The 27,855-nt window shown below is 34.8% G+C and overlaps 5 protein-coding genes across 13 annotated transcripts in view; 2 read left to right on the top strand and 3 right to left on the bottom strand.

Annotated features, from left to right (window-relative positions):
- The window catches only part of LOC105163674 (rhodanese-like/PpiC domain-containing protein 12, chloroplastic), a 4,323-nt gene extending 3,814 nt beyond the window's left edge, over positions 1–509 (bottom strand). The window contains exon 1 of the mRNA XM_011082116.2: positions 136–509. Within this exon, the coding sequence (XP_011080418.1) occupies positions 136–385 (250 nt within the window). The 5' untranslated portion in view covers positions 386–509. The remainder of the gene's footprint in view (positions 1–135) is intronic.
- LOC105163673 (rust resistance kinase Lr10-like) lies at positions 3,526–5,530 on the top strand. Its single transcript, XM_011082115.2, has 2 exons — positions 3,526–3,796; positions 4,124–5,530. The coding sequence occupies exons 1-2, from the start codon at positions 3,730–3,732 to the stop codon at positions 5,356–5,358; spliced, it is 1,302 nt and encodes a 433-aa protein (XP_011080417.1). The 5' UTR covers positions 3,526–3,729; the 3' UTR covers positions 5,359–5,530.
- On the bottom strand, positions 5,850–19,317 carry LOC105163704 (protein CLT3, chloroplastic). Of its 4 annotated transcripts, none has more exons than XM_020694629.1 (11): positions 18,824–19,317; positions 16,799–16,944; positions 16,173–16,210; positions 15,527–15,642; positions 14,651–14,747; positions 14,536–14,571; positions 14,081–14,131; positions 13,866–13,989; positions 13,079–13,204; positions 11,903–12,057; positions 11,340–11,824 (listed from the first exon to the last, which is right to left on the bottom strand). In XM_020694629.1, the coding sequence occupies exons 2-11, from the start codon at positions 16,878–16,880 to the stop codon at positions 11,732–11,734; spliced, it is 918 nt and encodes a 305-aa protein (XP_020550288.1). In that variant the 5' UTR covers positions 16,881–16,944; positions 18,824–19,317; the 3' UTR covers positions 11,340–11,731. The 4 variants fall into 4 exon arrangements, with proteins under 4 accessions (XP_020550289.1, XP_020550288.1, XP_020550286.1 ...); XM_020694627.1 differs by lacking the exon at positions 18,824–19,317 and adding an exon at positions 17,820–18,809; XM_020694628.1 differs by lacking the exon at positions 18,824–19,317 and adding an exon at positions 17,488–17,799.
- On the top strand, positions 9,521–11,505 carry LOC105163672 (rust resistance kinase Lr10-like). The gene is made up of 2 exons (XM_011082114.2): positions 9,521–9,679; positions 10,020–11,505. Exons 1-2 carry the CDS (start codon positions 9,619–9,621, stop codon positions 11,261–11,263), a joined length of 1,305 nt encoding a protein of 434 aa, XP_011080416.1. The 5' UTR covers positions 9,521–9,618; the 3' UTR covers positions 11,264–11,505.
- Positions 22,105–26,625, bottom strand: LOC105163671 (pentatricopeptide repeat-containing protein At4g28010). 6 transcript variants are annotated; one of them, XM_020694155.1, is made up of 5 exons: positions 23,731–26,603; positions 23,071–23,319; positions 22,923–22,989; positions 22,675–22,768; positions 22,105–22,588 (listed from the first exon to the last, which is right to left on the bottom strand). In XM_020694155.1, the coding sequence occupies exon 1, from the start codon at positions 26,282–26,284 to the stop codon at positions 24,056–24,058; it is 2,229 nt and encodes a 742-aa protein (XP_020549814.1). In that variant the 5' UTR covers positions 26,285–26,603; the 3' UTR covers positions 22,105–22,588; positions 22,675–22,768; positions 22,923–22,989; positions 23,071–23,319; positions 23,731–24,055. The 6 variants fall into 6 exon arrangements, with proteins under 6 accessions (XP_020549814.1, XP_020549815.1, XP_011080414.1 ...); XM_020694156.1 differs by having other exon boundaries at positions 23,071–23,291; XM_011082112.2 differs by lacking the exon at positions 23,071–23,319 and having other exon boundaries at positions 22,902–22,989.

The following is a 27,855-nucleotide window of genomic DNA, read 5'->3' as shown; positions in this document are numbered from 1 at the left end:
AACGCAAAAAGCTAAAATGAAAGACAACAAAACAAACCCAAGAAACATAAACCAAACCTAACAAGAAAAATTCGAAACGATCATTTTAGAACAAGAAAATGGTATCGGCTTCTGATAGAGTGGCATTGGACAGACCTGTAGCCTTGGGGACGCAAGGTTGGCCGTCCATACCCGGAACTGGATTAAATTTCGATCCCAAACTAGGATAATTACGGCGATAATTGGGTGCACGGTGGGCGACTCCCAGATGCAGAAGGGGCTGAAGTTTTGGCAACAGTGAGGAGGGGAAGCTCTTGTGGACGGCGAGAGCGGGAAGAAGAGCATAGAGAGACGATGGAGAAGCGAAAACAAAGGGAGAAAGATGGTGAGTTGAAGCTCTTAACATTGCTCGTCACTGAGAGTGTTTCTTGATTCGATTACTGCGGCAAGAACTGGAGAAGAAGATGCTTTCGCTTCTGTTGCCGTTTCGCGTTTTCCGTTTTCTCCAATTTCCACTAAATAGCGACTTCAGACAATACTTTATTTTAATTTTTCTTTCTTTATTTAAATCAACTCAAATTTAATCCACCCCAATTGCGCGCATGTTAGTCCAGATATTTTAATTTTGAAATAAATTTTAGTATTTTAATTTTTAATTTAAATTATAAAATATTAAAAACTTGATATATTTTTTTAGTATTTTGATATCTAAATAAAATAATATTTTAAAAAATTATTATTTATTATTTTAGGAGGAAGTAAAAAAAAAAAAAAAACTTTGAAAAAAGAAAAACAAAATGAGAGGAGCGTGATTTAATAAGATCAAGAAGCGTACTTTAGCTTAGTCTAATTAAGAGATTTGTGAAAATTTTTGCTTTTGCACTTGTTGTTTATCAATAATAATTATTTTTTCACAAAAAATAAAAAAAATTATTTCAAACTTTTTCAAGGGAGTGAATACGCAAGCTTTCGAAAATTACTTTTCAATTTCTGGTTCAAAAAAAAAATCACTTAAGTTGAGGTGTTTGGACGATAGCTTCTACTTCTGAAACTACTCTGGAAAAATGTTTTTAGGCTAAAAATTGAAACATACCTTGGAGGTGCTTCTAGCTACTTTGATTTTTTTATAAATAATTCAACTCATTTTTACTACTTTACCATCATTATAATAATTATAATTCAACTTTATTGCTTCTAATTTATTTCTAAAATTGAATATTTAAAGTTGATATTTAAATTTGCAAGCAATTTAAATAATTTAAAAATAATCAAATTTACACTTTCACATATTTATATTTTATTTGTTTTATTATCTAATTATATTATTCCTATATCTTTAAAAAAAATATAAATGAAATGGCTATTGATTAGTTAATTTTATTTTTTTTGGCAATTATGAAGTTTAATTATTATTTATGAATGAACAATTATATTACTTAGTTGAATTATTAAATTAAATATTTATTTTTCTGTTAATATTTTTAAAAAATTAAACATAAAATATAATAATCGAAATAAATGAGAAGTGTTGAGAGCACAAAAAATAATTTCTACGTACACTTTTGTAGAAGTGAGAGTAGGGTCCATTCCTCAAGGATTAGCTCAATTCCTTCAAAAATAAAAGATATTGGGGGGGGGGGAGATGAAGGTTGATTGTGAAAAGAATAAAAACTAAATCAAATTAGAAGGATTATGAAATTAAAAGAGATAAATATAAGAGAAGACTTTTTCGGTTAAGATCGGGTTCATACTTGATTCCATTAGTTGATCATTGATGTAGATATATCACTCGTTTAAATAAATAAACTAATTATGGTCATTGGTACGACCTAATGACCTCACGTTTCCTTGCCTTTCTGTTAACCAAGGTACGACCGTTGATTAAATTTCTAACAACCCTGGAAACGCCCACAATATTTAATTCATCAACAACATTAAGAATTAAAAAAAGTCTGATTCTAACTAACAAATTCATACGAGAATTCATTTAAGTTGGATCATGCATTCCTCATAATATAATTAACTAATGTAACATAATCAATCATGCTATGTTACTACTAATTATTGAACTAAACAAATAATTACACGAATTTGCACAGTTCAATTAACAAAGCAAACCTTCTTGATAATGAACAAATGGTCATATTATTCATAGATCATATGTTTGTAGTAAGAGCGCAGAGAATAACATGAATACTTATTTTAACGAAAGTAGTAAGCATAAATTTGATCGCACAACATTTAGGAATCAAACAATCACCTTAACCTTAACCAAGAAATAAAAATTCTAGCGTAACATGTTAATAAAAGAACAAACAAAAGATAAGTGGAATTCCATTAGCAAATAGGTAATGTATTAAAACTAAAAAGAATTCAAGAGATAGAATAATGGATGCGAGATGTCCTCCTATTTACACTATAAGCATCCTACGAATATAGACATAGAAGATGGTTCAGTACATAATTGGTTCTAAAAAGTTAACAAATCATTCATTTGCATCAGCAAAATGTCCCAAATGATTCTTTCTAAAATCATAGAGCAATCATCCAATTTTTCTTCAGCATAACTGCATCTTTCCTTTTTTTTTTAAGAGTTGACCGCAACACTAAGCATGGTTTATCACAATTTACATTCCTTAAATGCTTTCAAATGCCGTTTTTAACTCAAATTTGCCATCTTTACTCCTCAGCGAATCTTTTGAGTTGGAAATGCAATAAATCATGTGATTAGGAGTATTTCAGTTTAAAAAGAAATGTATAATCATCATTAAAACATGGTAAATTGTGTACTTATCAATAAAGTTTATTATTTTTTGTAAAAAATAATTATTTTTTACAAACAATAACGCATGAATACAAAATGATTTTTAATCAATTAAATTTATTTTAAAAGTGATTTGTTCCCAAAACTATCAAATTTAGCTTTTGTTTTCTTTTCAATTTTTTTTATAAATACTATCTACTTTTAATTCTGCTACAATTTTCAATTTTTACTATAAATTTGATAGTTTTGAGAACAAATCGCTTGCTACAATTTTCAATTTTTACTATAAAAATCACTTCTCTATAACCAAAAATTTTCAACAATCCCTAAGTCCAAAAAGGATTTTTTTAAATGGAGGATTTTTTAGTCCACTTTTAAAATACAAGAAGGTTTTTTAACTTTTATTTTTAAAACTAATGAAGGATAAAATGGAATTTGTCTATTTATTGATTAAGTCAACCGCCGTTGACTAGCGAAAGTGACACAACACATGTACTTTTCATTAGCACTTATCACAAGATCAATAATATCAAAATTTTAATACTTTTAGACAAAAGTGTCCATCCGTAAAATTGAAACCACAAGTAAGAACCATACTATAGTAGTAGCGGGGTAGGTTCCAACTATAATAGAGACGGATTGAAACGAGTCAAGTTCAAGGCAAGTGAAAGCGCGTTTGTAGTCCAATCCGTCGCCATCCTTGGACAGGATAGCCGGTGAGTCATTGCATAGTTTTCGTGGTATGAAAACAGAAGCAATTAACAGGAAATGCTGTATGATTTGATGTGGGAAAGAGGAAAGTGAGAGGGAAGCTGAACGCTGCATCCATCCAGTAAATAGTAATCAATACTAGTTCTACAAGAAAGCAGCATATATACAAGAAGAAGTAGGCTTGTTGTGTTGAAGGCATGATCAAGACCGACAACAAAAACATATCAGGAAGTGAGTAGTGATTTCCAGATTCAAGACCTGAAATTCTATCAACTATGTCAACCGGTGAAGGCAGCATGTCTTCTCAACCACTTCCTTTCAAGATTGGCGGACCAGCCATAGGTAAGCATTCAGGAGCTGGTTAGTAAATAGTGCAAGTATCTGCATGTCACAAGCTTAATTTCACAGCTAAGCTTGAAACCAAGCTACTCTCTTGGAGATGAGCTACTGTTAAAAGCTCGCTGCTCAAACGTCGTTCAACATAACAAACCAACCTTGAACGTGTCTTTCAATTTGATAAAACTTGGAAAAAGTATGATAAGCCACTGGAGTTCGATTCATTGTCCAATTCTATAAAAGTTCATATAAGTTTAGACAGCAATGTATTCAGCTCATCTCCGGCTATTTGTTTTTTTGTTCCTACTCACCACTGCAAATTTCATGTCGCAGCTATAATTGTGACCCAGATAATAATGGTAGTGGCTATCTCTATGTTCATACACTGTCTCCGGATGAAGAAGGCATCAGAACTAAGAGCAGCAGTAGCCCCACCAATGCCGTCAAATATGATCCAAGTTTGGGAGGTTGACGCCCCAACAATGGAGAAATTCTTCCTAGAACTGGCTCAGCAAAAACCGGTCCGTTTCACTGCTCAGCAGCTCTGTGCTTTTACGAATAACTACTCAGTAACGTTAGGATCTGGAGGTTTTGGCAGAGTGTACAAAGGGCAGTTCACAAATGGGGTAAAGATTGCTGTAAAAGTCCTCAACAGGGGTCCAAACCGGAGCATCGAAGAACAGTTCATGGCTGAAGTTGGAACCATTGGGAGGACTCATCATATAAACTTGGTGAGGTTATATGGCTTCTGCTATGATCAGTTCATGAGTGCTCTTGTGTATGAATTCATGGAAAATGGATCACTTGACAAGCATTTGTTCAGTGAGAATCAAGAGCTGAAGTGGGAGAAACTGCATGAAATTGCAATAGGAACAGCAAAGGGAATCGCATACTTACATGAAGAGTGCCAGCAAAGGATCATTCACTATGACATTAAGCCTGGGAATGTGCTTCTGGACGAGAACTTCTCTCCCAAGGTAGCGGATTTTGGGCTGGCAAGGCTCTGCAACAGAGACGACACACACGTTACTGTCTCCGGATACAGGGGGACTCCCGGGTACTTGGCACCGGAGTTCATGCTGAAGAACTTCCCAATAACCTATAAATGTGATGTGTATAGTTTTGGGATTCTCCTGTTTGAGATAGTCGGGAGGAGGAAAAACACCAAAATAGGCGGCAATAGCGACAGTCTCGATTGGTTTCCAAAGCAAGTTTGGGAGGAGTATGAGAAAGGAGAGCTGATGCAATTAACAGAAGCTTGTGGGATTGAGGAGAAGGACAGAGCAAAGGCTGAGAGAATGGCTGTGGTGGCCCTTTGGTGTGCTCAAGACTCACCCGAGGCGAGGCCGCCAATGAGCATTGTGGTGAAAATGTTGGAGGGAGGGGTAGAGATAATGCCACCACCTAAGCCATTTCATTACTTGTTCTCAGTGGGGACTGATGTGCTGAAGCCACCAACTAGTTCTGGGAGTGGTTCGGGGTGTACAAGTGAAGGGACGACATCGTATTGGTTTAAGGAGACGACTCCTATCATGGCCAAGTATGAAATATCTGTGGCCACTTTATAGATTGCTGTAAGAGAAGCAATAGATTACCTGATAAAATAAACTAGCATGTATGTACAACCAAGGGCAGGGAACCTTACTGCTGTGTATGTAAGTTGATAAGATATATCAGTGGTTTATAAGCCTAAATGATACTTGGTAAAGTTTGTACTTGGTAACAAAATTGACTTGTACACTTGAAATGTTCAGTTCACCATGAAGAAAATGTAGTGGTACAACAATCAGAATCACAAGTCATGAGTTCAGTCAGCTCCCTCTACTTGTTGCTATTATTCCACAACAATTTTACATTCTCTGCTGCTGGAACAAAAGATTTTTCCTCTTGGCTTTCTCTTAAGATTGGGATGAAGGGTGATCAAGGGTTAAGCCACCTGTGGCTAGAGCATCACGCCACCAGCGGTTGCAGATTCGAGTGGCTTGAGAAGGTGAAGACCCATCGTTCACCCTACAACCTATGTAGCTCATCAAGGCAAATTTTGTGAGACAATGATCTTTCACTAGTGCCTTGAGGCAAAAGCAGGTCTTGATCTCTACTAAACTACATTGCTTGCTAACCAATACCTGAAAGTGTGGAAGCAAGACAAGATACCACAGCTGAAGAGATCTTGAGCAGATGCAACAAAACCCATGTTCACAATAACAAAAAGAACCGGCAGTAAAGGTGCACCATTACATCCCAGTTAACCTCAATTACTCACTTATGCCACAACTGAGCGCATCCATTCATCATATGCATACGTGTCTCATTTGTCATCTTCTTCACCTATTTTACATCTAAATAAATAATATTTCAAAAAATTATTATTTATTATTTTAGGAGTAAGTAAAATAAATAAATAAAAAACAACTTTGAAATTAAAAAAGAAAAACAAAATGAAAGGAGCGTGATTTAATAAGATCAAGAAGCGTACTTTAGTTTAGTCTAATTAAGAGAGTATTTGCGAAAATTTTTGCTTCTGGAGAAGTTATTTTTGTAAAAACAAAATTAAAAATTATGATAGAATCAAAAGTGGGTAGTATTTATAAAAAAAAAAGTAAAAAACAGACAAAGGCTAAATTGAAAATATTTACAGAAAAATCACTTCTAAAATAAAATTAAATTAATTAAAGATCATTTTGTCCCTATTTATTAAAAAATACTAATTTTGCTTATATTTGAACTTGTTGTTTATTAATAATACTCATTTTTTCCACAAAAAATAAAAAAATTATTTCAAAATTTTTTAAGGGAGTGAATACGCAGGCTTTGAAAAAGTGTTTTTCAACTTCTGGTTCAAAAAAAAAAAAATACTTAAGTTGAGATGTTTGGACACCAACTTCTCCTTTCAAAACTGCTAAGAAAAATCGCTTTTAGGCTAAAAGTTTGAAACATACCTTGGGGGTGCTTCTAGCTGCTTTAATTTTTTTTGTAAATAATTCAAATCATTTACTACTTTACCCTCGTTATAATAATTAATTCAACTTTACAGCTTCCAATTTACTTTTAAAATTGCATATTTAAAGTTGATATTTAAAATCTGCAAGCAATTTAAATAATTCAAAAATAATCACATTTACACTTTCACATATTTATATTTTAAAATTTTTATATTTTATTTTTTATATTATCTAATTATATTTATTCCTATATTATTAACAAATATAAATGAAATGGCTATTGATTAGTTAAAAAATACTTTTTGGTTTTGCAATTATGCAAATTTAATAATTATTGATGAACAAACAATTATATTACTTAGTGGAAGAATTATTAAATTAAATATTTATTTCTTGTTAATATTTTAAAAAATTAAATATAAAATATATTAATCAAAATAAATTAGGTGTCGAGATCACAAAAAATAATTCCTAAGGACACTTTTGTAGAAGTGAGGGTAGGGTCCATTCATCAGAGATTAGCTTCAAATTGGTTCCTTCAAAAATAAAAAATAGTGGAGGGTTGATTGTGAAGAGAATAAAAATTAAATTAAACTAGAGGGATTATGAAATTGAAAGAGAAAAAATATAAGAATAGACTTTTCAGTTAAGATTGGGTTCATACTTGATTCCATTGATTGATAATTGATGCAAATACAACACGCGTTTAAAAATAAATCAATCAATTATGGTCATTGGTACGACCTAATGACATCATCTTTCCTTACCTTTTCATCAGTCAAGGTACGACCGTTGGCTAAATTCCTAACAACCTTGAAAACGTCCACAATATTTAATCCATCAACACTATTACGAATTAGAAAGGTTTGTTCTAACTAACAAATTCCTATGAAAATCAATTTAAGTTAAATCATGCATCCCCCATAATATAATTAACTACTGTGACATAATCAATCATGCTATATCGCTACTAATAATTGAACTGAACAAATAATTACACGGATTTGCAAAGTTCAATTAGCAAAGGAAACCTTCTTGATAATGAACAGGTGCCCACATTATTCATAACTCAGATATTTGTAGTAAGTTGCAAAGAATAACATGAATACTTATTTTAACGAGAATAGTAAGTATAAATTAGATCGCACAACATTTAGAAATCAAGCATTCACCTTAACCTTAACCTAAAAATAAAAATCCTAGTCTAACATGTTAATAGAGAACACACAAAAAATAAGTGGAATTCCATTAGCAAATAGGTAGTGTATTAAAACTAAAAAGAATTCAAAAGATAGAATGATGGATAGAATAATGGATGAGAGATGTCTTCCTATTTATATTATAAGCATCCTACGAATCTAGACATAAAACATGGTTAGGTACATAATTGGCTCTAAAAAGTTAACAAATCATTCACTTGCATCAGCTAAATATCCCATATGATTCTTTCTAAAATCATAGAGCAATCATGCCTTTTTCTTCACCATAAACCGCATCTTTCCTTTTTAGTCATAGTTAACAGCAGCACTAAGCGTGGGTGCATCTAGTCGGATCAATAAATCTATCACAATTTACTCCTTCTTTCTTTAAATGCTTTCAAATGCCGTTTTTAACTCAAATTTATCATCTTTACTCCTCATCGAATCTTTTGAGCTGGAAATGAAATAAATCCATGTGATTAGGAGTATTTCAGCTTAAAAAGGAATGTATAATCATCATCAAAATATGATAAATTGTGTACTTATCATATAAAGTTTATTATTTTTTGTAAAAATATAATTATCTTTTACAAACAATAACACATGAGGACAAAAATGATTTTTAATCAATTAAATTTATTTTAGAAGTGATTTGTTCCCAAAACTATCAAATTTAGCTTTTATCTGCTTTTTAATTTATTTTTTTTATAAACACTATTTACTTTTAATTTTACTACAACTTCCAACTTTTTCTACAAATATCACTTCTGTATAACCAAAAATTTTCACAAACAATTCCTAAATCCAAAAAAGGTTTTTTTAGTCCACTTTTAAAATACAAGAAGGGTTTTTTGTTTTTTTTTTATAAATTAATAAAGAATAAATAGAATTCGTCTATTTATTGGTTAAGTCAGCCGTTGACTAACGACAAGTGACACAACATATGGCGTTTTTGTTAGCACTCAACACAAGATCAATATCATCAAAATTTTAATATTTTGGACAATAAGTGTCCATCCGTTAAATTGAAACCAAAAGTAAGAACCATACTATTGTAGTGGGACCAAAAAACGGAATTTGCCTTATCAACACATTTCCAATCCATCTTTTGAGGCTACTTTGAATTTCTACCTTAATCAAAAGCGCACCATCTACATCAAAACATTAATACATACATTTTAATTTATCAAATACTTACAAACAATAAACCTTATTCTGTTTAAAAATATATGTATTATTTAATTGAAAGAGAGAAAATCTAAAATATGATTTTATGAGTTAGACCTGGCGAGATAGGGGGAGTTTGGTTCCAACTATAATAGAGATGGATTGAAATGAGTCGAGTTCAAGACAGGTGAAAGCGCGTTTGTAGTCCAATCCGTCGCCATCCTTGGACAGGATAGCCGGTGAGTCATTGCATGGTTTTCGTGGTTTGAAAACATGAAGCAATTAATAGGAAATGCTGTATGATTTGATGTGGGAAAGAGGAAAGAGAGGGGAAGCTGAATGCTGCATCCATCCAGTAAATAGTAATCAATACTAGTGCCTCCCATACTCTACAAGAAAGCAGCATATATACAAGTAGAAGTAGGCTTGTTGTGTTGAAGGCATGATCATGATTGACAAGGAAAATATATCAGGAAGTGAGTAGTGATTTCCAGATTCAAGACCTGAAATTCCATCAACTATGTCAACCTTTGAAGGCTTCCCTTCTCCACCACCAGAGAGTGGCGGATCGCCAGCCGTAGGTAAGCATTCAGCAGCTGGCTATTAAATAGCACGAGTATCTGCATGTCACAAGCTTAATTTCACAACTAAGCTTGAAACCAAGCTACTCTCTTGGAGATGAGCTACCATTAAAAGCTCGCTGCTCAAACGTTGTTAAACATAACAAAGCTACCTTGAACGTGTCTTTCAATTTGATAAAGCTTGGAAAAAGTATGATAAGCCACTGGAGTTCGATTCATTGTCCGATTCTTTGTTCAAGCGTTATAAAAGTTCATATAAGTTTAGACAGCAATGTATTCAGCTCATCTCCGGCTATTTGTTTTTTTGTTCCTACTCACCACTGCAAATTTCATGTCGCAGCTATAATTGTGACCATGATAATACTGGTAGTGATTGGCTTTGTGTCCATATGCTGTGCCCGGAAAATGAAGAAGGCGATGGTATCAGAACTAAGAGCAGCAGTAGCCCCACCAATGCCGTCAAATGTGATCCAAGTTTGGGAGGTTGACGCCCCAACAATGGAGAAATTCTTCCTAGAACTGGCTCAGCAAAAACCGGTCCGTTTCACTGCTCAGCAGCTCTGTGCTTTTACGAATAACTACTCAGTAACGTTAGGATCTGGAGGTTTTGGCAGAGTGTACAGAGGGCAGTTCACAAATGGGGTAAAGATTGCTGTAAAAGTCCTCAACAGGGGTCCAAACCGGAGCATTGAAGAACAGTTCATGGCTGAAGTTGGAACCATTGGGAGGACTCATCATATAAACTTGGTGAGGCTATATGGCTTCTGCTATGATCACTTCATGAGTGCTCTTGTGTATGAATTCATGGAAAATGGATCACTTGACAAGCATTTGTTCAGTGAGAATCAAGAGCTGAAGTGGGAGAAACTGCATGAAATTGCAATAGGAACAGCAAAGGGAATCGCATACTTACATGAAGAGTGCCAGCAAAGGATCATTCACTATGACATTAAGCCGGGGAATGTGCTCCTGGACGAGAACTTCTCTCCCAAGGTAGCGGATTTTGGGCTCGCAAAGCTCTGCAACAGAGACGACACACACGTTACTGTCACTGGATACAGGGGGACTCCCGGGTACTTGGCACCAGAGTTCATGCTGAAGAACTTCCCAATAACCTATAAATGTGATGTGTATAGTTTTGGGATTCTCCTGTTTGAGATAGTCGGGAGGAGGAAAAACACCAAAATAGGCGGCAATAGCGACAGTCTTGATTGGTTTCCAAAGCAAGTTTGGGAGGAGTATGAGAAAGGAGAGCTGATGCAATTAACAGAAGCTTGTGGGATTGAGGAGAAGGACAGAGCAAAGGCTGAGAGAATGGCTATGGTGGCCCTTTGGTGTGCTCAAGACTCACCCGAGGCGAGGCCGCCAATGAGCATTGTGGTGAAAATGTTGGAGGGAGGGGTAGATATAATGCCACCACCTAAGCCATTTCATTACTTGTTTTCAGTGGGGACTGATGTGCTCAAGCCACCAACTAGTTCTGGGAGTGGCTCGGGGTATACAAGTGAAGGGACGACATCATATTGGTGTAAGGAGACGACTCCTATCATGGCCAAGTACGAAATATCTGTGGCCACTTTATAGATTGCTGTAAGAGAACCAATAGATTACCTGATAAAATAAACTAGCATGTATGTACAACCAAGGGCAGGGAACCTTATTGCTGTGTATGTAAGTTGATAAGATATATCAGTGGTTTATAAGCCTAAATGATACTTAGTACAGTTTGTACTTTGTAACAAAATTGACTTGTACACTTGAAATGTTCAGTTCACCATGAAGAAAATGTAGTTGTACAACAATCAGAATCACAAGTCATGAGTTCAGTCAGCTCCCTCTACTTGTTGCTCTTATTCCACAACAATTTTACATTCTCTGCTGCTCGAACAAAAGATTTTTCCTCTTCGCTTTCTCTTAAGATTCGGATGAATTGCTGTCAGCAAATAGCAGCAGCATCAAAATGTCACCCTTAACTGCTTTCCGTTGTCCTGATTAGCAACAGGAGGAGAGCACTGCACTTAGGCTACTGTTTCATGACGAAAATTTGAAACATCAATAGGCCGCTTTTTTCCTCATTTTCTTGAAGAATACCGGACACGTACAACCATTATTTCCCCTAATTCTCTCTGCTCCAAAGTCATCTGTCTTTGGTGTCACCAAGCATCAAAACTGTAGTATATAAGAAAACCAAAAGGGCATGGTCTTGTTTATTGACTAACTCACAGGAGAAGGGTTACTTGAGGAATTTGATGGTCTCCATATATAAATCAGCAAACCCACGACAAGGACAATTGTGCCTGCTACAAAGCCAGGAGGAAGGGAGGTTGCGACCCCAAGATATGGCAGCGGCAATGTGAAGAAATAAACAGATATAGGAACTACAAAGGAGAGGCAAAATGAGATAATGATGTTAGCGGAAAAAACATGAATAAAGCGAACAAATAAAAGAATTTCAAGGCAAGTGCAGTAGAAGTTAGTAGACCTTAACAATCAACTCGAGGCGTGAGGGTAAAATTGACAATTGTGCTTGTAACACAATTAACTAATTCTAGTTTTCTGAAGGATCTGCTACCATAATTCTTCAGGCTCAATAAATAGAGGGGAACAAAATTCGTCTACATTGATTTCCCAAATTCTGAAAAGACCAAAATTTGCGGTGGAAACCGCAGTTCTTTATTGCCACACTTCCAAGAAAACTTGATACCAACTTCACTTCACAATCTTTTATTGTCCAGAATAGAATCTTTTCTGATGAGAAATACTTTTCACCTTCCCAGTCGTAAGTTTCAGCAATAGGCATAAACTATATTCATGTTGCGTACGTCCTGTATGTATCATATCCTTTTAACTTTAGACACCAAATTTTAGTTTGTTAGGCTAACTTCTGAAGCCCTGTAACCAACTTCTCACTCATCCACAAAAACTCATGAGTTCTTAATTTCTAGACATGTTGGCATGATGTCTCGGAATACTAGTCTATATCTGAAACAGAATAATACAACAACTACTATCGGAAGAAAGATGTTCTTTTCCTTTTTCGTGGGTGGCTGGGGTTAAGAAGGGTGATCAAGGGTTAAGCCACCTATGGCTAGAGCATCACGCCACCAGCAGTTGCAGATTCGAGTGGCTTGAGAAGGTGAAGGCCCATCGTTTACCCTATAACCTATGTAGCTCATCAAGGGAAATTTCTCAAATTTTGTGAGACAATGATCTTTCACTAGTGCCTTCAGGCAAAAGCAGGTCTTGATCTCTTCTAAACTACATTGCTTGCTAACAAATAATTGGGACCCAATCAATACAAGCCAGTAAACATTCAGAATCACTTTGTGTAAAATGGAAATCTACCCTAGAAGTTGCAGCAAAAGGTATAAAAGATGAGAGTTAGTAAAGTTAACCAACCTGAAAGTGTAGAAGCAAGACAAGATACCACAGCCGAAGAGATCTTGAGCAGATGCAACAACGATATGTTGAAACCCATGTTGACAATAACAAAAAGAACCGGCAGTAAAGGTGCACCATTACATCCTGTGGCCAAAACCAGTTAGCCTCAATTACTCACTTATGGCACAGCTGAGCGCATCTATTCATCATATGCATAAGTGTGTCATTTATCATCTTCTTCACCTATTTTACATCATTTTGTATTTGCATAAAAAATTATCTCCTTTTAGTTTCCACAGAACTGCGCAAGAGATGTCTCAGAGTTGCTAGTCCAGATTTTGTTCATTGTTATTACATAAAAAAGGCCAGGACCATCCTACAGGAGATAATGACTTCCAAATTACAGACAAAAACTTAACTTGTAGCCTCCTCACTGAGTTAAAGCTGAAAATTCTGAGGTGAAGCTAAGGGTGGCAGAGTTGTTAGGTGGTATAAGCATAACAGTGTGATCAGAAAGATATAATCCCGGTGCTTTGTTGATGTACTAACTTTAACTATTTCATTCCCTTCACTCTATTAAGCAGATTTTTCTACCTTCTATTTCAGTGGGCGGTAATTCCCAAACCTTAATTTGTAGTCTTGAAAGACCCTCCTCGATTATACAGATCCCATTTGTCACATGGACAAGTTAGAAAAGTTAAGTTTTAATCTTATTCTTATGGCGCTGCAATTCACCAACAGGAAGTGGAAAAAAAGTGCATACAAGAACAATGAGATTGGAGAGTAATAGTACATCATGACTTACTGTTTGACATGGCACCAACATTCAAAAAGCAGGCAGCACCATCTTTAAGATAATTCAGCAGTTGACCAAAAGGGATGCCCCATAGGTTTGACAAAAATGGAAGGAGGATGCATATAAAAGCAGCCTGGTCATGCATACACAAGTTTCAGGTTTCTGATAAAATTGAAATACATGGTTTGCATAACTTTAAAGAGTACTAAAGCTTAAATTATAACCTGATAAGCAGATCCATAGGAGTTTATCACAAATAGATCAACTGTGCCTCCCTGCCATGAATGCAACAAACATCACATAATTACTATTCAATCTATAAATAAATAGAGTCAGAAAATGTGCATACTTGCTTGGTGAAGTTCTTCCTCTGATAGCTGGTTATTATTTATGAATACACAATACTCAACACACTATATACCTTTGTTGCATATTCTATATGACATTTGTCAGGCATTTAATTTCCTTGAGATATAGTAGCATATGTGATTAACATAAAACAAACTCATTGTTGATCTTTAACCAACTTAACTTAATTGCAATAAAGCGTGAACCCACAAGTAGGCTGCAAGTCTTTTTCCAGATATAAGTACCTATCAGTTAATTGAATCATTTCAATTTTGTCTCAACTTTTCATTTATAAATTTGATGAGGTGATGAATATGTCAGTTATACCTACCTTTAATCTTTGAGCAGCATCCAGAAAGATTGTTTCCTATAAAGAAGAACACGCTCAGTACAAGAAAAGTATGCAACAAGACGAGGGAGTCTCAAAGCACAGGGGCAGCTTGTACCTTCAAGACTGTATCAGCCGCTTGTAGCAAGAAAGAAATAATCATCAGAATACTCCAAAATATTCCAGCTTCCATCAGAGAACCAGTACCTGATCCGCTGCAAGTAAAAAAGAGATACTATGAATGTTAAAAATCATTTAGATAATCAGACTTATAATGTACAATGGAAGAAGAATCCTGGATTATCTACAAGATGCTAGAAGGGGTATAAACTGGCTAACTTTTCCCAGATTGTCATCTTGGAATTGAGGGTGCTAATATAGTTTCTTTGGACTTCCGTTGTGAAAGTAAATTAAATATATGCCATAAATATTTCAAAAACGAGAACAAACTCGTGAAATGAATAGTCATTGAAAGTTCTGTCACTTGCTTAAGGTATTCCATGATTCAAACTAATGATGGATAATCTGGAAACAGCGCTGAATGGAAAGAAACAACGCCGTGTCCTTGCAGATGGCCAATAATAGGCAGACTGATAGTTTAAGTGTTATTTTCCATACAATGGAACAGGCATCTACTCTTTCCAAGAGTACATTTAATGTTATTTTTATTGCTATCCCAAAAAGAGGAGGATGAGCTTACTGAAACTCATATTTATGCTTTCTATATGTCCATCTTGTTGACAAGAAAGAAGTCAGGCCTCAATAATAATTAATACCTTACAAAATGCCCAAATTTGTGTACAACTATATTCAATTAGGTTGAATCTTTACTTTCTGAAGATTTATTAACTATACCTCTGGGAGCTTTATGGCATCTCTCGCCTAGATGTTTCCTTTCTTGACAACTTTTGCGGACAAATCTGGTGGTGCCCGGTGAAGTGTGTGTGTTGTGTAGAGAGAGAAATGAAGAGCAAGACACAATTAAATGAATTACCTGGCAACAGTAATTATAACACCAACTGCCACCAGAAAGCAACCAAATAACTGGTTGAACCGATATCTCCTCCCAAGGAAGATATATGAAAGGACAAGTTGCCAGACAAGAAAGCTCTGCAAAGATTAGCGGACAACCACATTAAATCATATAGCTCCACATCATTTTGTTAACAGGAAATATACTCTTGTATGTAGCAGCCTCATGTCATTGTGGGTCCGAATGTCTTCTTGAGTTATATCTTCTATAAAACCAAATGATAACTAATTAGTTACTTGGCCTACTACCTACTATTTCTTAAACTTAGATCCTGACTTAGACCTAATAATACCAGTCAAGAGGACTATCATGAATGTGAACGTATATGAGGAATCCTATTTAGACTACTAACAAATGAAAAGGCCAAACCTTTTAGAAGTAAAATCATGAAATTGATCTTTAATTCTGAGAATTCTCCATCTTTCTATGTGGTTTATCGTTTATAGGATGACACTCATAACAACTGCAGTCATCCATCGGGACACCGTTAGCATATAATCAGTGAATCAGAGTACTTGACCACTAAATCAGAGGCATGGAAGTTTCTAGTTCAAACTACATATTTAATGCCAATAAAGAAGGACAATAAATTAGAGTTTGTTGTTACCTGAGACAGTACTGGAATTGCGGCACCAGAAAGAATAGCTGTTCCAATATGGAAAAACATTAGAGTGAATCAAGTCAAAAATTGTTAACTGCTCCTTACATGTGGAAAAAGTTCAACTATTTACAAAACTTAAGGTAACAATTTTGTCAAAAATCATATGAGCACATTAAAAAGAAAACAAAATCATTCTTAAAGATTTCATCCCTCTATCTCAAATCTTGAGCAGAAGGCAACAGTTGTCAATTGGCATCTGATAAATCTAAGCTACATCTTAGAACTAGAATAAACCACAAGCACAAGATAAAGCATCATGCAAGTAACACTTGCCATGCTTAGCCAATTTATTTCACATGCATGAACAGATTTTTCAGCCAGCAATAAAATTCAGTTCGCAGGAGTTCCATAAAGCCTAAATCTATAACACTTGTCCAGGAAATGGCAATCAATGAAGGATATATCATCTCAGAGCATTGTCAGTGGACAAAACTGCTGAAGCACACCATAAAAGCATCACAATCCCCAGCAAAGAAGAGTGATACTGTTGACATCATGATACTTAAATTGCACGATCCACCAGATTAAGAATAAAATAGAAAGATATCAAAAAAACATGAAAAGTGAATTACCTCCTGCTGCCATCCCAGATGCAGCAGCTAGAGCCTCCAAGAGGCCAATAGCAATTAATGGTGATTTTGGCAAGGATAGCATTTCATCAGTAACCTTGCCAGCTTGATAGCGGAGATACAATATAGAGAAGTATACAATTACATACCTGGAAAAGATTTGAATGGATCACTAGAATTTCAAGGTACATAGCCATAAATGATTCAAGAAAATTACTAAACATAAAATTGAATCCATGAGCAGATAGGATTATCTATCCAGTAACCTTTTTCCAGTTCCACTCAGATATCTTTTTATGTCTATAAAGCAGATAGTGAATCTTATATTTCACAGGTTGCAATTCAGCTTTTGCGAAAGATCAGGAAATATAATTATTTTCTATTTCAATTTTCATGAGTGAAAATAGGTTTGTTTAAAAGAAAGAAAATTATAAATCTTGATAATAACACTAATAGTTTTAGACTTGAGGTACCGATGCAGATATGAAACTTAGCCCCAGTGTTCCTGGTTAGTACCTAAAAGGCCTTACAAAATAAGCTGTGTAGATGGTTACCGAGTCACATTACGGTAATCTAAAAGTCTGGCATTCACAATGCAGTTTACAGACGCACATATATATACTTCTATGGACGGTTTATAGCATTAGGCAAAAGGTAAAACATGCATCAGTTGTTCATGCCAACAATCTTACCACATCTTAAACATAAAATGAGAGGGTAGTCAACATTTAGGATGAGAATCTGTCTACCGGAACGGGATAGCCAAGGTAGTTTATAGGCTTCATCAATAAAATGCTAGATAGTGCAGTTTAAACCCCACTGGTACGATATAATTCAACAAGCAGAGAAGTACATTGATTAACCAGAGAGACATGTTTTTTTTTATGGTCAATAGGAGTTAAATGGTTAGATTGACATGTTCCAGTTAACCAGAGTGAGGGCATGAACTTTGGAGGGAAATGGAAAGAACCAAGAGACGACATGTTTTTCCAATATCACATGCCACACAAGTGTAGATGCTGACACTTTTGAAGCACATGGAAAGGGATAAATCCACAAAGAGAATCTCTGTGCTGGTCTTGTGGGGAACCACAACTCCACATCCAAGTCATCACCAACGGTTCTCATTCAAATGGGACCCCTATAAACCACAAACATCATGTAGGGGAACACTCATTTCTTTTTCACATAAAAGTACACAACCCCTTGAAGGAAAAGAACACGCTCAGAAAAGCCTTTTCCAAAATGAATGGTCCTAATCTCGCTAACAAAATTCCCACCAAATTCTTAAATGACGGCAGACTTTAAAAGAGCTTCTAATAACTAATCAACACCGTTAATCACAGCTTCTTGTGCTTAATCATAGCACCCCATACTAATCAAGAATCAGAGTCCAAGATTATAGGGACCATAGACTGTAATTACCCCCACTAATCATGGCTGAGACAAGCCACTTGGGCACGCCCATCAATGAAGACGCGACCAACTGACGCATCATGAATTGATGAAGGCGTCCCTACGCCCCCCACCCCGTGGTACAATCATTCACAACACACTCTCTAGCCCTCACGTTCACCAAGATTTTCCCATTTGGGTGATCCCGAAAGTTTTACGTCTCTATTCGATGTCTCATGACTTGGTGGAAAGACAGTTATATCCGCGCACGTAATTCCAATAGATTCCGACCTTCAATTTCGACGGCCACGGTTTTCATTTGTCGCTTCTCACTTGCGTTCCGTCACAAAACTTCTTTCCTTTTTCCTCACTTTCTATTTTAACTTTCCGATGGAATAACATATCCAAATCAAGGAAATAGACTGTAGACAACTATTAAATATTTACATCTACAATTCAATGACTTGCGTAGTTCATACTAAAATTTTCCATAAAAAAATGTGCGCTCGCAACGAATCCTAACACGACATTTAGCTAAACTCTGGAGCTTGGAAATTAAATGTTAGAGTCTTAAGAAACAGAATGGCATGAAAATGAAATGGTGGTGAGAGCGAAAAAGAATCGTAGAATCACCCGAAAGTAGCGAGCTGAGCAAGAAAGAAAGGATAGTGCTTGAGAGGAACTAATGCGAGCTTGTACAGCACCCGATTCCCCACTCCAAGCACCACCGTAGCCGCCGCTGCAACCGCCACCTCCACCCTCCGATCAACGTCTTCACCATTACTTTTCGCCAGCGCCCTCTCTGTCAAACGAACAGCACCGAGGCGGCTGCCCCCTCCTCTTCACCTCCTCCTCTCCTCCCGCCACCGCAGCCTCGATCACCCATCGTCTCGTCCGTAACGCACCTCTCCTTTCCCAAAATTTGGGATGATTAACGTGCAAATAATTGACGGACGCCGGAGCCCGGCGCGGAATGTGATGGACCTCCTTCGCTGTCGTCGCGGCCGCCGTCGCCCGGCGACAACATGCTGACATAGTGTGGGTGTGTCACTGTTGGATTTATCTCAACAAAATACAGAATAAATGAGTAATGGTATACGAAGCAAAGACTTCCGCACTTGTATTTATGGTTGGAAAGAGAGAGAGAGAGAGAAACCAATTTTGCTATAGTGTGTGTCAACGTCATCAAGAATTAAATTTTATTTTCCCTAAACTATATAAAAATATTTGAAAGAAACATATAACATAAGATTTACTATAAAGAATTTCAAATTATCAAAATGCCCCACGTATCTTCTATCACACTTTCACGTCATATTAATATACGTAATATACGTGTCCTTTTTAATAAAATTAAATTATAATTTAAAATTACTGATGAATGTTTATATATTTTTATACTAATTATAAAATAATTTTATAAATAATTAAATGAGATATTAGTAATAGTGAATGATAATAAACTAAAAATTAAAAAAAAAATATTGACATAGGAATCTAGTCCATTAACATTTATTAATTCCGTTCATGGAAATAATATAGGCAACTTTTTTATCACTATATGTTAATTGCAATATGCCATTTTAAGAAGTGAATATTTGTATCTATTCATCCAAATGTTATTATTTTAAAGTATGTTATTTTCACAATTTCTAGATATTTGTACATTATTTTCAAAAATAGATTTTCTTGTGTGGAAAAGATTAGGTATATGTACTTCTATGTACATCACATCGAAACTTTGTGATAAGTTCGAGTTCGGTAACTGTAACTGTTGTATTTATAGTTTATTCGAAAATTTTTCTGTACGCGTTATGGCATTATTTTTTTTTTTGGTACGTAAGTATGTATGTTCGGAGCTGAAAATTATTAATGATTTGATCGATTTTGATAATGCACCAATTATTTAATAAAAAATAACTATATTAATGTATAAAAACTAAATTATATATCATCATTAATCATCAACTTAAATTGCAATAAATAATAAAATGACAAAACTCACATTAAACAGAAGGATACAACCAATATAAGTTATAACCATCCACATATTTAATAGAATTTAAATTTCATAATATTAGTCACGTACGCATCCACTCATACACGCTTATAATATGTTGGATTTTCAATCATTAGAGAATCTTTTATGTGGCATTTGAAACTAAGAATTTTAAATTTATCCAACTTATTTTGATAATTCAATGCTGCAAAAAAAAAAAGTGTTTATAATTGACTAATACATTGATTCAATTAATACGCTACATTGCAATAAATTTGAGAGATCAATTATAATAAATTCATATTAAGTTAGACAAATAGATGCACGTTTGGTGTAATTCGAACCCATTATGTCAAATTTATTTATCGGACTCCAACATTAACCGCTAGACTAAAACATTATTAATAATGCTATTAAAAAATACATTCGAATTCTCGAATTTCCAGTTTGATCTATCGAATTTTAAATTCATTTAATATGAAATTAGTTAAAAAAATTTGGTCTAAATTCATTTTTCAAACTCAAATAATTCAATCTAAATATAGGTTTTTTTAGATAATTTAATAGAGTTGAAATTTTGGAACACTGATGATACCTCAGACTTAATAATAATTGTTTATTAGTGAGTGGTGGAGCAGTGAGGCGGCTGCATCAGAATCTTCTCTCCTTGATTCTTGTGCAGTTGGTTGTAGTACTATACTACTACGAAATGAAATAATTCAGACACTTTATTTATTTTATTGGGAATATTAAAATAATGGGGTCCACCTTATTATGATGAACAATCATTTTCGCAGATTAATCTTGGTTAATTATTACTAAGAAAAAATTATAATTTACATCCCATACTTTATTTTATTTGTAACTTTAATCTCATTATTTTATGATTCAATAATTTTAGTCCCATAAATTAAAAAAAAAATTACAGTTTACATCTCATTAGTAATTTCCTTGTGTTAACAATTTATGACAAATGAATAACAGGGTGTAAATTGCAATTTTTTTAAATTTGTAGAATTGAATTTGTTGAGTTATAAAATAATAGGATCAAAATACAAATAAGATAAATTATGAAACTTTAATTGTAATTTTCCCTACTCCGAATCACCTTTTTTTAATGACAAATAAATTATACAGTTTTCTACTGAGTATGGAAGTGTAGGCCAAATTGGTCTCTTCTTCCTAACCTATTTAATTTGAATCTTCATTTCTTTTCCTTTTTCTGGAGCCGTCAGAGTTTATAAGAGTGTATTTGGTGTAATTATACCCTAACAACTTCTATTTTTATAATAAAATAAAGGATAATTATATTATTATTTTTTAAAATTTGGAATAATTATATATAAAATATTATATGATTTAAAAATTATATTTAATACCCCATGTTTGTTTTCGTTTGATAATAAATTTTTTATTAGTTAAAATTCATCGATTTGTTGATATTACCAAAAAATTAAAATTCATATTGATTGACTCATTATAAGTCAAACAAATATTTTCGCATTAAGCTACCCTTATAAGGGTAGAGATATACTTCTTTACATGGATTAGTGTATGAGAATGTATGAAATATTATGGTTAGAAAAAAAAATTATTTGATCTACAATAAATTATTAATTAATCATTAAGAGGTAAATATGAATGCCCATTTAATCTTTTTGTTAATATCAGTAAATTTATTGAATTTTAACTAACGGAATGATTCTATTTATTAGACGAAAACAAACATAAAAAATATTATTCAAATTACATTTAGTTCAAGTGTAATCACACGAAACCTCTGGAGAGGACAGTATAATTATCCCTAAAATAAATTGTAAAATTTTAGTTATAGTGAAAGTTAAAAAATATTTTAAAAAATGAAAAGCTAAAATCAACACTTTCGAAAAAGAAATCAATACTATCGCAATTTTACAAATAAGCTGCAAAAATTAGCGGAGAAAAAATTATAACTTTTATCTAATAACTTGGGCATAATAAACACCAATATTTACATGACACCGAATCTTGCAATTTTACTTAAGAGTTGCGTACCTATTAAATTTAAAGATAGGTTTACGATGATAATCCTCTCTGGTAAGTGAGATAAGACATTTGGTCATAGGATGGATGAACTGCATGATAGCTGCCACCAAAACGCATTATGCTTAAAGCCCGGGCACGGCCAGGACAATAAACTCCTCTTGCAACTCGAATAAAAAAAAGTTGAGAAATAATGAGCAGCAAAATAGTTGCAAGCAGCGAGCATTATGAAAGAATCATGACCCCAAGCGGGCCTGGGGGGCCCTATCTTGGCAGTGATCACTTAACATCCCAACTCGCTCAAACCAGTTGGTCTGAAGAGTCAGCAGCATAGCTTCATTGCCATGGTGTTGTTGCTTGAATTCCCTCAAAACGTTCTGAAGCAAAAAAGTATCAGAAGATTAAGTGTTAAAGATAGGAAAACTGCTATGGAAATATTTCAATTGTTAGCCGTCCTACATACAATCATGCACCGATTGTCCTCTCTTCAGATCCAAACATGGGAAGTAGCCATTAGACCTGAGGAGGTCTGATTTTCCCGGTCTTCAGCGTCTCATCTGAAATGGGGGCACAAAACAGAATTTCATTACAACAAGGCGCAAGGCCGCATTGGTTCAAAGCAGTTTTTGGAGAACTTTAAGCAGGGACATCAATAAAAGATACACCATAGACAATGTAAGAAGGATAAACCTATGATAGAATCCAATGCACCTCAAAGTAATGACCACCTAAGGATGATAGGAATGATTACGTCTTCGTTTCCCGCGGTATTGATGTACTTCAGAAAAACAAGAGTTCAAAATCAAGTAAACTTTCCATGAAGTTTAATTTAAGGAGAAAAGAATATCAAGATCTTAACTGAAAGGGATATCCCACGGAAGACGTCAAAGAATACATAGTTAATATAAAGCTAGGCCATGATGGGATTCGACAATTTCAGTAAATGCTAACTTGCAAACAACAAATAGCATCAGATGACTTGATCCTTTTTCTTGCCTCTAAACAGCAGAATAAAGTCAGTAGCGGCTGGCAAAGGCAAGGACCGCAAGGTTTTACATGTGATAAGATCAGCACGAAGACCTAGGTGAAATAACATGTCATTATCGATCTGCCAAGACACATAAGAATAGGAAATTACAACTCCTGGTGACAAACTAGCATCATTTTTATTTGACCAAGGTGAATCAAAAGGTTGAATATTAGTGTTAAGGTGAATCTCTTTCTCGTATTAATAACTTTACATCTCAGTATAGAAATCACAACAACTTAAACTTTCCCTGTTGTGATAAAACATAAAACACATCTTTATGGGACAAGGTGATCCCAATCAATCAATATAACATGACGAATAAATTCAACGAGCCATCAATGATAAATTTAGATGCCAATCATATGTACCATGCTCAACACTCCAAGAAAGAGCAGCCAGTAGACATTATCTTGCAAATGAGGAACAGAAACAAGCACATGATGTGCACCAATAGGGGTGTGTTTTATGAGAGACAGAGAGCTATTATACCTCATATCTAAATGTAAAGGAGCATTAGGATAACTGCCTGTCGGTAAGAAACCTTCAAAGTCCATGGGAACCATATCCAATGTATCTTTTCCTGCTCCACATAATACAATGCTGAATCTTTATAAATGTCTCTCCATTAACTTTCGGCCAGCATGAATAAGGGGCAAGTAGAATGACATGCAGAGCCTTAATTTCTCAAGGTGATCTTTGAAGAGTATCTAGAAAACAAGCCTCCATCTCTGAGGACCCTTACGATATAAGAATAATGCAGATAACTTCAGGGCATCCATCAAAGTCAGAAAATTGAAGAATAGTTTTTGTATTTCTATATCTGTACTGATTGACGGACAGGGGATTGAAGCATGGGAACAATATCTTGGAGTTTTGTTAATAAATCATCACATCTAATGCTACTTCCTTTTGATTTCTCTTGGGTGAAACTTGGTAGATGCATTAAAACATCATGTCCGTCAGATATGTCACACAGACATGTTAAGATAGTTGAAGTGAGTTCAGCATCAAGAAGAACACCAGCGTCTGCCATTCTGTGAAGCAAATTGAGTATTTCTTCTGTTTTGCCCTCTGCCTTGAACCCTTTGAGTAAAGAATCATAGACAAATACACTTGGTGGGAACCCAGATTTATTCATTCTTTCAAATATGCTTTTAGCTTCTTCCATCAGTCCTAATTTTGAAAACCTATTAATCAAAATTGAAAAGGTTAAAACATCAGGATTCAGACCCCTCTGCTGCATATCAACCAGTAACTTGTTGGCAGACTCAATATCCCCTGCTTTAATTGTTGATTGGACCATAATGTTGTACGAGACAACATCGGGTTTACAACTACCATTGACCATATCTCGGAACATTGCTCTTGCTTGCTCTAAGCTACTTTCCTGGCATAAGGCAGCCATCAAGTTGTTGTAATCAAATGAGGTAGGAGTTGGGCCGTGGGTCCTCATTTTAGTAAAAATACCTTTTGCTATGTTCATGAAGTTACATCTGCATAACCCATCAATCACAGCACTATAAGTCCTTGAGTCTGGAACCAAACCCAATTCCAAAAGCTCTCTCCAAAGGTTCATAGCTTTCTTTACGTTACCTGCCTTCAGATAAGCTCCGATTAGCACGGTATATGGTGCAACATCCATTAGTTTCTTGAGTTCAGCCATCCTGCGATTAATTTGTTCTGCCTGCTTAAGATTGCCTTCCCTGCACAGTCCTTGGACTAGCGTACTAATTGTCCACGAATCAGGCTCAACAAACTTGTTCAACAGCATTGAATTGAAAAGTTTCATGGCTCCATCAACTCTCCCAATGTCACAGAATCCTCTCAATACAGTATTGCAAGTAACAATATCAGGTTTCTTATCCTTATCTACCATCATTTCCAGAAATTTTGAAGCATCATCTAGCAGTCCTGCCTTGCATAATCCACCAATTAGAATATTATACGTTGCAGTAGTAGGCTCTTCACCCTTCTCCAGCATGAAATCAAACAATTCCACTGCTTTATCTGTTCTCCCGAATTCGCAAAGCCCGCCAATCATACCTGTAAATGTGACAACATCAGGCCGGATCCCACTTTTTATCATATCATTGAACAAAAACTTGGCTTGTTTCAATTGCCCCTTCTGACAGAGACCACGCATCAAACAGGAATAAGTAATTCTATTTGGAGAAATGCCCTTGTTCAATATCTCTTTCCAGAACCCCTTTGCTCTATCAACATCTCCATTACTGCATAATCCATTTATTAGCGTGCCATATACAATGCCATCAGGCTCCAACCCTTTGATCTTCATTTCTTCAAGCAGGCCAATTGCTTCTTCCACCTGACCCTCCATAAAATAAGCATTCATCAGAATATTATATGTGATCAAATTAGGAATAATTTCTGCATCCTCCATCCTTTTCTTTAGATTCATTGCATGGTTTAACTTCCTCTCCTGGCAAAATCCCTTTATCAAAGTATTGAAACTAACTCTATCAGGAGTCACTGAATTTCTATGCATTTCACTTAAGAATTCCTCAGCCTTAACAGCACATCCATCAGAGCAAAAACCACGCAATATGATATTCGCAACATACACGTTGACGCTGTACCCGTGCTTCAAAATCAGCCCAGTTGCGGCCAGTGCCACTTGGGGCACGCCGAAATGCACCAAGCACTCAACCAAAGCAGACAATGACAAATACGTGGGCAAAGCCCCAGCACTTGTCATTTTCTTGTATATCTCAAAGGCCATTTTGTAATCTTTACTCTTGGCAAGGACTGGCACAAGAAGATTGCAAGTCGGCCCCGATGGGATGAGGCCCATATCAACAGATTGCTGAAAGATCGAAAAAGCTTCCCTAAATTGAACGCTGGAATTGGATTTTTGACACAAAGATGAAATTTGAGTTTCCACTGTGTCTAAATAAGCTGCTGAATCACAAACGGTGTTTAAGTTCGGGGTTGAAGACAAAAGATTGATAAGGTTGCGATTCTGGGAGGGAAAAAGGAGGTAAGGGTGCAACAAAAAATTCTTTCTGATTATTGTTAATGCCATAACTACTTCTGCCGAATATGAATCCTATGCTCTCCGCTGGCAGTTTAGAATTAAATCATATGGATATACGAATTCTTCAAAAACGACCCTGTGTATACAGAATAAACATGGAAATGCATGCACAAGAAACAAAGATGACGCTCGAAGTCAAGCGTCGAGAATGCATGTCACCTGTATGAAGAAAAGCCGCAGTGGTGGAAGGGATGAACGGCGGAGCCAGAAAGGTAGTGATGATCAGAGTTTAGAAGCGTGAAGTGGAAAGTTTGAACATAAATTATAAATTATACTTAGTTAAAATCGTGGTTGTTACGACGCGCGACTCTAAGGACGGATTTTATTTTTTTAAAATTAAATCATTTAAAATTCTTTCTCTAAATATTTTTTTTTTTTAAATTCAAATGCACTCTATATTTTCAAATCAGTTTCAATTCTAAACATATCCTTTTTTACATCTTTAATGCATGTCCGTTTACACGCTATTCATATCTCTCCCATTAACTAATTGCAAATTTATTACATGTCAAATAAATTTTTTTATGATCAAATTATCATTTTACATCTTCACACATTAATGCATGTGATAATGTACATCTTCATCGTTATAAAAGTGGTTTAGTTAGAAAAGTTTTTATTAACCTACAATAAGTCAATTACGGGTAAATATCAATTATCGTTCAGTTTTTCTGTTACTATCAATAAATTCAGTGAATTTTAACTAATGAAGGAACCCATTTGTTAGACGGATTCAAATTTTAGGGATACTAAATGTAATTTTTCGAATCACACAAAATTTACGTATAATTACGTCAAAATTCAAAAAATACGAGTATAATTATCCTTATAAATAATAACATGTGGCCCAGAAAATAATAAATATATAAGAAAATTTTGCTCAAAAAATAAATACATACCATGTGACCTTTATGTAGGGTTTAAATTGACTATAAAATTAAATTATGCTAAAAAAATAAATAAATAGGTCAGCCAACTTTGATACATATGATTCTCATTAATTACTAATTACATATTTTTAAGAGTATGAAAAAGTATTACTTTAGTCCGCTAAGTATGTCTAATTTTAATTTTAGTTCTATAACTATGTTCATTTTTGTTTAGGTCCAGTAACTTACGAAATTGCTTACTTTTAGTCATTTGGCAGATTTTCAGATAATTTTACCCCTATGACTGCATATGGACTAAAACTGCCTTTCAAAAGTTGCATAGGGGTAAAATTGTCCGAAAATCTACCAGATGACTAGAAGTAAGCAATTTTGTAAATTACTGGACCTAAACAAAAATGGACATAATTATCATATTAAAATTAAAATTAAACATACTTAGTAGACTAAAATAATACTTTTCCCTTAAGAGTATATATGATTATTTCTGAAAACTAGACATGTGATGTCATTGCAAAAGATACTAAATTATGCCTAAAGTCTTCTTCCTTTTTCTTGCTAGAAATAATGATTTCAATGAGACATGCTTTCAAATTCTTTCCCTCTTTTGTAAGCTGACTTTAAACAGATAATCATATGATAATTACACTCTTCTGAGATTTATTATAATTA

Source organism: Sesamum indicum, linkage group LG6 (assembly GCF_000512975.1).
Source record: "Sesamum indicum cultivar Zhongzhi No. 13 linkage group LG6, S_indicum_v1.0, whole genome shotgun sequence".
Lineage (NCBI taxonomy): Eukaryota > Viridiplantae > Streptophyta > Magnoliopsida > Lamiales > Pedaliaceae > Sesamum > Sesamum indicum.
This window is presented reverse-complemented; position numbering and strand designations above follow the sequence as displayed.

What these genes read in the sequence shown, in the direction of transcription:
- LOC105163673 (XM_011082115.2), top strand. Translation starts at nt 3,730, where the DNA reads ATGTCAACCGGTGAAGGCAGCATGTCTTCTCAACCACTTCCTTTCAAG. An exon ending in GATTGGCGGACCAGCCATAG is followed by an intron (nt 3,797 to 4,123) that starts GTAAGCATTCAG and finishes TTCATGTCGCAG; the next exon opens with CTATAATTGTGACCCAGATA.
- LOC105163671 (XM_020694155.1), bottom strand. Translation starts at nt 26,284, where the DNA reads ATGGCATTAACAATAATCAGAAAGAATTTTTTGTTGCACCCTTACCTC.
- LOC105163704 (XM_020694627.1), bottom strand. Translation starts at nt 17,923, where the DNA reads ATGAGAACCGTTGGTGATGACTTGGATGTGGAGTTGTGGTTCCCCACA. An exon ending in ATGCTGCTCAAAGATTAAAG is followed by an intron (nt 14,132 to 14,535) that starts GTAGGTATAACT and finishes CATTCATGGCAG; the next exon opens with GGAGGCACAGTTGATCTATT. An exon ending in TGTTGGTGCCATGTCAAACA is followed by an intron (nt 13,205 to 13,865) that starts GTAAGTCATGAT and finishes TTTTGGCCACAG; the next exon opens with GATGTAATGGTGCACCTTTA.
- LOC105163672 (XM_011082114.2), top strand. Translation starts at nt 9,619, where the DNA reads ATGTCAACCTTTGAAGGCTTCCCTTCTCCACCACCAGAGAGTGGCGGA. An exon ending in TGGCGGATCGCCAGCCGTAG is followed by an intron (nt 9,680 to 10,019) that starts GTAAGCATTCAG and finishes TTCATGTCGCAG; the next exon opens with CTATAATTGTGACCATGATA.